The sequence below is a fragment of the Osmerus mordax genome, unplaced genomic scaffold, assembly GCF_038355195.1.
Source record: "Osmerus mordax isolate fOsmMor3 unplaced genomic scaffold, fOsmMor3.pri Scaffold_104, whole genome shotgun sequence".
Lineage (NCBI taxonomy): Eukaryota > Metazoa > Chordata > Actinopteri > Osmeriformes > Osmeridae > Osmerus > Osmerus mordax.
In genome coordinates this window covers 22,623-31,971 of record NW_027120416.1, presented here as the reverse complement: position 1 = coordinate 31,971, position 9,349 = coordinate 22,623, and the positions used below count along the sequence as shown (strand labels likewise).

Here is a 9,349-nt window from a genome sequence, read left to right as displayed (position 1 = left end):
CTCTCTCTCTCTCTCTCTCCTCTCTCTCCTCTCTCTCTCTCTCTCTCTCTCTCTCTCTCTCTCTCTCTCTCTCTCTCTCTCTCTCTCTCTCTCTCTCTCTCTCTCCTCTCTCTCTCCTCTCTCTCTCTCTCTCTCTCTCCTCTCTCTCTCTCTCTCTCTCTCTCTCTCCTCTCTCTCTCTCTCTCTCTCTCTCTCTCTCTCTCTCTCTCTCTCTCTCTCTGGTGCCTGGCAGATGAGGAGTGGGGGGGTCACAAGGGGGTCAGTTAGCAGAGGCGTACTGTCCTGCTCTGCTTCGTGGAAAGCGGTGGACTTTGAGGTGTTTGGACAGGTGATCGCTGCGGGCGAACTTCTTCTCACAGACTGGGCACTGGTAGGGCTTCACTCCAGAGTGGAGGCGCCTGTGTCTAGACAGCTCATCAGACCTGGAGAACCTGACACAACCACACACACACACACACAGACAGACAGAGTACATATATCAGAATCACAGGACAAGCATATGTATGGATTAGGGTTAAGTTTGGATACCATGCCTAAACACCACGTTATGGGTTAAAATCCACCACCTCCCTCCCTTCCTCCCAGACACCTGCTGCACCACAAACATGTCCAAATAGGAGTAATTCTTTGTCTTCACAAGATCATGTTTAGGATCATGTCTGAAGCATGTTTAGATCCCGTTAAGATCATGTTTAGATCATGTGTAAATCTTTAGATCATGTTAAGGTCATCCTGTAGCGCCTCACACACTTCAGCTGCTTAGATGACCAGCAGTCTTTGTGTGTATCAGTGTTTGAGTGTATGTGCGTCTTGTCTCGGTGTGTGTGCATGCATGTGTGTGTGTGCATGTGTGTGTGTGTGCGTGTGTGTGCCAGCTGAATGTAGAACAGGGGATTTGGTTTCCTGACACATTGCCAGAAGTGGCAACCAGGCTTATTTCCCAGAAAGGTGATAACTCAAATCACATACACACCACTTACACTGCAGAACAACACACTACACTGTTATACAAGACACAGCACATGCTACACTACACTGTTATACAAGACACAGCACATGCTACACTACACATGCTACACTACACTGCAGTACAACCACACTACACATGCTACACTACACTGCAGTACAACACACTACACATGCTACACTACACTGCAGTACAACACACTACACATGCTACACTACACTGCAGTACAACACACTACACATGCTACACTACACTGCAGTACAACACACTACATATGCTACACTACACTGCTGTACACAACACACTACACATGCTACACTACACTGCTGTACACAACACACAGTTCTCCACAACACACTACACTATAGTACACTACACTTCATTGATATACAACACTGCACTGAACTACAGTTTAGTCTACCATAGTACTACACTACACTATAAACAAGCCTATAGTATATAAACTAGCCTATATTAGCCACTATAACTAAAGAGAGATCCTTAAAAACTTGAATCTTCTGGGGTGGGTATCATATTATGAGCAGTTACGCTTGGATCCAGAAACAGATCAGAAAACCCCCAGGAGTTCCTCTCTGTCTCCACTCGATATTATTTCTTTAATTATTTTTATCTAGCAGATGCTTCTATGCAAGCAATGTAAAATAATGCCTATAGAAAGTAGAGCAGGAGATCAAGGAACAGTTCTAACAGTGTGACAGTGGTTTGAGATTGAAGGAACTGTGCTTACTAGCCTCATCTACATTTACATTACATTTAGCAGACGCTCTTATCCAGAGCGACTTACAGTAAGTACAAGGACATTCCCCCGAGGCAAGAGGGTGAAGTGCCTTGCCCAAGGGACACAACGTCAGTTGGCATGACCGGGAATCGAACTGGCAACCTTCGGATTACTAGTCCGACTCCCTCACCGCTCAGCCACCTGACTCCCTGACTCATCTGGTGACACAAGGACAGCCTCTCTTCTACCAGTACTACTCTGTAGAAACTGGTGTCCATGGGAACACCCTGCTCTATCTCTCATTCTCTCCTCTTTCGCTATCCTCTTTCTGTCTCTATTCCCCCCCCTCTCCTCCCTCCTCCCCCCTTTGTCCTCTCTCTGTGTATTATCTCTCTCTCCTGCTATTGTTTCCCTTCAGCAAACACCCACATACCATGTATTCAGGTCGGGACATGCTAGATATTCCATATCAATATTTCACTGATTGAAACTTGGCCTGAGCTCTTATCCCACCACAGAGGCATTCTGGTGAGCTAACAGCACTCTGAGGGGGAGGGATTGACAGCAATATTGTCCTGCCTGCCTGCCTGCCTCTCCCTCTCTCCCTCTCCCCTCTCCTCTCCCTCTCCCTCCCTCCCTCTCCCTCTCCCTCTCTCTCTCTCTCTCTCTCTCTCTCTCTCTCTCTCTCTCTCTCTCTCTCTCTCTCTCTCGCTCTCTCTCTCTCTCTCTCTCTCTCTCTCTCTCTCTGTCTCTCTATTTCTCTGTCTGTGTTTCTGACTCTGTGTCTCTCTGTCTCTGTGTGTTGTTTCATGTTCTCATGTCTGAACCTCCAGGACATGTTGTCCTCTTCCCCCAGCAGGCTGAGTCCAGCTGTGTGTGTGTGTCTGCTAGTGTGTGTGTGTCTGCTCTGCTAGTGTGTGTGTCTGCTCTGCTCTGCTAACGTGTGTGTGCGTCTGCTCTGCTAGTGTGTGTGTGTGTGTGCGTGTCTTGTCTGCTCTGCTCTGCTTGAGTGTGTGTGTGTTCTGCTAGAGAGTGTGTGTGTCCGCTCTGATAGCATGTGTGTGTGTGTCAGTGTCCTCATAAAAAGGACATTGGTAGTGTAATATGTGAGCGCACGTGTGTGTGTGTGTGCGTGTCCTTGCATGAACGTGGCCTGTAGACAGACGTCTGGGCTACACGGTGCATGAGGACAGGAGGAGGAAGAGGAGTGCATGTTTGTGTGTGTGTGTGTGTGGTTGTATGTTTGTGTGTGTGTGTGTGTGTGTGTGTGGTTGTATGTTTGTGTGTGTGTGTGTGTGTGTGGTTGTATGTTTGTGTGTGTGTGCCTGTGTGCAGACCCTGTTCAGTCCAGCCAGGGTGAGAGTTAACAGGTGTAAACCTGATCAATGATAAGCCTTGGCCCAGACACCATCCTGGAGTTTGGAGCTTCTCTCTCTCTCTCCCCCTCTCTCTCTCTCTCTCTCTCTCTCTCTCTCCCCCTCTCTCTCTCTCTCTCTCTCTCTCCCCCTCTCTCTCTCTCTCTCTCTTCCACTCTCTTTCGGTATCTCCTAGTTCTCTCCCCCCCTTCTCTCTGTCTCTCGCTCTCTCATCCAGGTCTCTCTGTCTCTCTCCCCTTCTCTCTCTGTCTCTGTCTCTGTCTCTGTGTGTCTCTCTCTCTCTCTCTCTCTCTCTCTCTCTCTCTCTCTCTCTCTCTCTCTCTCTCTCTCAGCCCTCGAGTTGGACTTGAGACAGGAAGGATGCATATCAGTTCATATCCCCTGGGTTGCCCTTTGACCTTTAGCTCATTGTTAAAGAATAACATGGATGCTGGATTTCCTATTGGTGGAATGGAGTTTGGAACTGGTTATTGACGATGATATACTGTAACCAGTCTGTGACGGCAAGGGCATTAGGCCATGAGACCACAAACACGCAAGCCTGGGGTGGGTACAGCTCAGTGGTTAGAGCTTTTGACTGCAGATCAAGAGGTTGCAGGTTCAAATCCCCCTCTGGACATAGCTTTGGATGAAAGCATCTAAATGAACAAATCATGATGATGGCAGGCAGCTAATTAGCATCCCAAAGAGCAAGTTCTGAAAAGAAGAACCCTTTATTAATCTCACAGTCATGGAACACACACACACAAGCCAGGGGATACACACTTGGTCTCAGTTTCCATCCTGCTGTCCTTCCCCCCAGGGCACACAGGAGCAGCGGGCCGCCACTTCAGCCGCGCACCCAGTCTGCAGTAAGCTATGCTAATTAGGATACCTTAAAGTCCACCCAAGATTGGTGACTCAAGCTAACACCTCTGCAGACATGCAGAGGTGTTAGCTTGAGCGCCGCCCGGGGCCAAGTCCATGTGCTCACCCCTGTCATAGCCAGGGGCAGGGGCAGGATCTGTCCTGCATGTTTTGATGTAGGGAGAACATTTCGACTCAGATATGGCCGAGAGATACCGTGCCAGAGCCTTTCCCCAGGCGGGAATCGAACCTGTGACCTCCTTGCAGTGAGGTGGCACTGTTCCACAGTAAGCTACACTACCGTGGTTAGCATACCTTAATGTTCAACCAAGCTTGGTGACTCAATACCAGAACTCAACCTAACACTACCCCTGTAGACCTGCAGACCGACAGACCTACAGCCGTGCAGCCGTGCAGACTAGAGGGTGCAGACCTGCAGACCGGCAGACCTGCAGACGTGCAGACCGGCAGACCTGCAGCCGTGCAGACGTGCAGACGTGCAGACTAGAGGGTGCAGACCTGCAGACCGGCAGACCTGCAGACCGGCAGACTAGAGGGTGCAGGGGTGCAGACCTGCAGACCTGCAGACCGGCAGACCGGCAGACTAGAGGGTGCAGGGGTGCAGACCTGCAGACCTGCAGACTGGCAGACCTGCAGACCGGCAGACTAGAGGGTGCAGGGGTGCAGACCTGCAGACCTGCAGACTGGCAGACCTGCAGACCGGCAGACTAGAGGGTGCAGGGGTGCAGACCTGCAGACCTGCAGACTGGCAGACCTGCAGACCGGCAGACTAGAGGGTGCAGGGGTGCAGACCTGCAGACCTGCAGACTGGCAGACCTGCAGACCGGCAGACTAGAGGGTGCAGGGGTGCAGACCTGCAGACCTGCAGACTAGAGGGTGCAGAGCTGTGACAGAGAGACAGAAAAAAAACACAGACCGAATCGCACAGGGGCAAAGTCCGCCCCAACTTCAAAGCTTCTATCTAATCTGTAGTTCTGCTGAGCAGGGCAACACAGATACCAGACAGACAGGTCAGCCTTGGAGAACTGACCACACTATCAGGCAGGGATGTGTGTGTGTGTGTGTGTGTGTGTGTGTGTGTGTGTGTGCATGACGGGGGATTGTAAGGACTCCTACAGTGACGGACCCCCCCTCTTCATGTCTCTCACAGTAACAGATCACATCTTAGTTGTAAAACGTTCACAGACCGCAAGGAGGGTTTTGACTTAGCGGAACACAAACCAATAACATTCCACTGTTGGTTTGAATAAAGCTACACTTTTGGTTTATGTATTTTGATCTAGCAGCATTCTTAGTGTTGGTGATGAGGATAAGCATACACAACATTATGGTCTGTTGTCACCCTTCATGTTGATAACCCTGCTCACACACACACACACACAAACAAACACACACACACATCAATCTCTCTCAGATAACCCATATATGTTTACCTCAGAAGGGTGTAGCTCAGTGGTTAGTGAATTCAAGTGCAGATCAAGAGGTACCAGGTTCAAATACCCTGTGTTCTAAATCTAGGCAGTGTTAAAGGAAGCGTCGGTAATGTTGTTGAGAAGTAATTTTTGTCACATTTGCTGAAATAAACTTCACATTCTGACAGCAACCAATAAATCTAAAGGTTTGACATTAAAATGAAATCAATACGATATCTGTGGGCTTCCCAGGACTATAATAAACACGACCAATCATTAAGGTCAGACCGGCACTAATGAAGTAAGTGACAAGTGACAAGACAGACAAGTAGCCCAGCTTCCAGGCAGAAGTCAGTGTTTGTGTTTGGAAGGAGTGGCTTAGAAGGTAGGGAGTTTGATATTTTGGTTTGAATCCTTTCAAAGTTAAAATAGCTAGGTTTGTAAAATTTACCATTCCAGCCTTTAAGCTATCAAGCTCAGTTATGAGCATTGCTATGCAATACAATCGATGAACTAGGGCAGTCTTGCATAGCCTAGCGGGCATTGCTAGCCTAGCATAGAATAAAATGAGGGTGTCATATGTGGTGTTGGTTCTGGTTGTCTAAGCTAATGTTAAGTCTAGTCATGTTTAGCGGAAAATAATACACATGCATGGAATAGAAAATCCCTGCCTAAAATAGCATAGCGTAGCAGAGCATAGCGTGGCACAGCATAACCTAGCCTAGCCTAGCCTAGCTGTGTGTGGTATGCCGTGTGTCTGAAGCTCACCTCCATCCACATCCTGGCCAGGTGCAGGCGAAGGGCTTCTCCCCCGTGTGCCTCCTCAGGTGAGCCTTGAGGTGGCTGCTCTTCGTGTACATCTTGGAGCATCCCGGGAAGGAGCACTTGTGCATTTTGATAAGGTCTGCCACCGAGCTCTTCTGGTACTTCTGCCCCCCGACCAGGAAGCCGGACCCAGGCCCGCCTCCGAGGCCTCCGTCCCCCAGGGGCTTGGAAGCGATGGGGACGGGGGCGATACGGACGAACTTGGAGGAAGAGGAGGAGTTGAGGTTGGCTTGGGGAACCAACTGAGGCACCAAGGCGAAGGTCTGTCCATGAATGCTGACCAGAAGCTGAGCTACTTTGATGTCTGGGCCCGGGGAGGCCTGGGCAAGGGGCTGGAGTTGGATCGGGGGCTGGGGATGGGGCTGGGAGGCTGGGGCTGGGACGGTGGCAGAGCACGGCTCCTTTTTGATCCGTACGGGCTGGATCTGTAAGATCACAGGGCCCCCTGCGTCCCCCGCACCCTCCAACGCATCTACGTCCTCCTGTTTCACCCCGTCCCCAGAGATGCCACCATTACAGCCCGACTCCGGCCTGGAAATGTGGTGCCCAGTCTTTGCAGAGGGGCTGAGTCTCTCTCTAGCCTCTGGCACAGTTTGGTCTGGGGTCAGCAGCCCCTCCTCCAGCCCTCCTTCCCCCTCCAGCCCCTCCTCCACCTCCATGTTCTCCACCAGGAACTCTTCGATCTCCTCCAGGGTGGGCTGGAAGAGCAGGCCTGCGTGCTCCTCCAGATCCCCGGGGTACTCTGGGAACTCGAACCTCTCCTCCTTGGTGTGTCCTCCGCTTCCTCCCAGAATTCTCTCCTGGCCCTGGGAATCCCAGGCCAGGTCCATGGGTAGTAAAGGAGGGTCTGTGGGGGCCAGGGGGGGCAGGGAAGAGGCCAAGGATGGGGCCATAGAGGGGGCTAGGGATGGGGCCAGGGAGGAGGCCAGGGGGGGCAGGGAAGGGGCTAGGGAGGGGGCCATGGATGGGGCCAGGGAGGGAACTGGGGCTCCCCTGCCACAGGCGCCCCCACCATCCCCTAGCGAGGCCTGGGAGAGGAGGAGGTCGAGGAGCCCTTCCTGGCCCCCCCCTCCAAGGCTGCTGGTGGTGCCCCCTCTGCTGCAGGAGCTGGAGCCCAGCCTGAGGCACTCCGGGCTGGGGCAGGAGGGGCAGGAGCTGGGGCAGGAGGAGTTGCTCAGGTCGTCGTCCTCCAGGGAGAACAAGGACGAGAGCGTCGCCGCTGACGACGACAAGGGTTGGAGGTGGTCGTGGTAGAAGGACAGGCCGCCGTCCGTCACCATGGCGACGCTGTTCGAACGGAGGTTGTCCGCCGGGAACAGGAAGGTCTCCTCGCCTGGAGACAGGTGATCCACCATCCCTGAGCTGAGCCAATCAGGGCTCTGCGCTCCGTCCACTGGGGTGGTATTCAAACACTGGCCGGAGACTGTTGCTAGGGTGAAGACGGAAGACTGTTTAGGAGCCAAAACTTTTTTGTCTTTTTACAGAGAAATAAAGAAGACATCTATTTGTTTGTCAGTGGTTTATTAATCTCTCCGTTAAAGCAACCTGTTGCCTATGGCAGCCAATGACTATCCCTAGAACGCTGATTATACAGGTGAAGGTTTAACTTAGGGTTTAGCTTTAACCTGAAGGGTTTGAGGTGTTAAGAAACACCAGAAGCCCACCAAGCACTGATTACATACTGATCTTCCCTTCACTCACAAGCTGAAAATAAAACATTTCAGCTGGTAACAGGATGGTGCTGTTTGGAACCTTAAAATAAGTATTTTACTGGGTTCTATTTATTTGATATATGATTTTATTTTTAAGTGTTTATTTATTAGTATTTAAATAGGTTAGGCCTACTATCTATATTAAGCTGAAGTAAAAAGTCATTGTAATAAGAGTTCTTGGTGTTGTTGGTCAGATTCCGGACCTACACATTTACAGTACATTTCGACTGGAGAGTTTTTCCGCCTCGTGCAAAGAACTAGGTGCAGCAGCCTCGGGGCAAAGTTAACCACGTGCAACGAAGGTGGAATTTCAAGATCATGTTTCCACAGCAAGTTCACATGCGGTTTGACTGCGTCTGCCAGAGGCAAGGTGCGCCAAGGGCAAAAATAGATGAACAAGAAAATGTAGTTTTAGTAGCCTATACCAACAGTTATTAATAATCACGTTTGCCAACTATTAATTAATTGTAACTAGTTGATCTAATTCACGTAGCCTACAACCGCTGTAGTATCAACGGTGTCTGACATGACTTGTCAAAGGCAAAGTAATTGACATCATATTTACATTTAGTCATTTAGTCATTTTTGACTAAAGGGTATTTCAATTTGAGTAATTTAATAAATGTATATTGGATTAACGATCTTTATTTTCGGCTACTGAGAACATCACTCTATCTCAACTTCTTCAATTCAGTGTCGATATTGTGTGTATGGGCATCAATGCATGCCATTAATATCTAATGCAACAATCCAATATCCGCTATGATTATAGCTCATCACAATTACAGTGCAATAGCGATAATGGAAGTATGACGCTTATGAAATCGGTATAGTCGCGCGCCCCCTCCCGTATAACCTCGATGAACTGACCGGGAATAACCCTAACCGATAACTGGATTTACAAAAAGCGTTAACATGCGCTTATTAATAACGGCTTCACACGATTACTTTGGTCGAGCTTGTTAAACCGTAGCTACACGTCAACATTCTTGCCTACTTTCTACAGTGGCAGGGAAAATACGATAACGGTTAAAAACGGCCAAGGTTAAACTATCTCTCTGATAAACATATGGAAACTTCAGTGGAGTTTTGCCAACAACTGTTTATGCATTCTTGTCCCTCGGTGGGAAACAATTTTATTATAAAAGATTCACTTCGTGATATTTTGCACAAACTGTAAGTCAAGCCTATATTATGCACATAGTAGCTATACGGTCCTGAATGTAATGTAAAGTTTGCTCATTTCTGTCGTTCCTCCCCTGCCTTCATGACACCCTAAGGAGTCCCTAGCTAGCTTGTTCAGAATTGCAACTCGGATCAGAATGCAGAGTATGCGCTCAGATCTTCAAGAAAACATGTTGTCGCGTAAGGAACCGAGGAAGCAAGCGCAGCTGTCAATGAGCGCACGCTAAACCCCAATAACCGTCTTTTTTGCAAATAGGAAAAAAGTA

At 49.5% G+C, this 9,349-nt stretch overlaps 1 protein-coding gene across 1 annotated transcript; it reads right to left on the bottom strand.

Moving 5' to 3' along the window:
• Positions 1-259: 259 nt before the first annotated feature.
• On the bottom strand, positions 260-7,160 carry LOC136939072 (Krueppel-like factor 15). The gene is made up of 2 exons (XM_067231957.1): positions 6,130-7,160; positions 260-431 (listed from the first exon to the last, which is right to left on the bottom strand). The coding sequence occupies exons 1-2, from the start codon at positions 7,146-7,148 to the stop codon at positions 260-262; spliced, it is 1,191 nt and encodes a 396-aa protein (XP_067088058.1). The 5' UTR covers positions 7,149-7,160.
• Positions 7,161-9,349: the final 2,189 nt, after the last annotated feature.

Coding starts and splice junctions, on each gene's coding strand:
- LOC136939072 (XM_067231957.1), bottom strand. CDS start 7,148: ATGGCCCCCTCCCTAGCCCCTTCCCTGCCCCCCCTGGCCTCCTCCCTG. Junction 432..6,129: donor TGGCCAGGATGTGGATGGAG/GTGAGCTTCAGA, acceptor TGGTTGTGTCAG/GTTCTCCAGGTCTGATGAGC.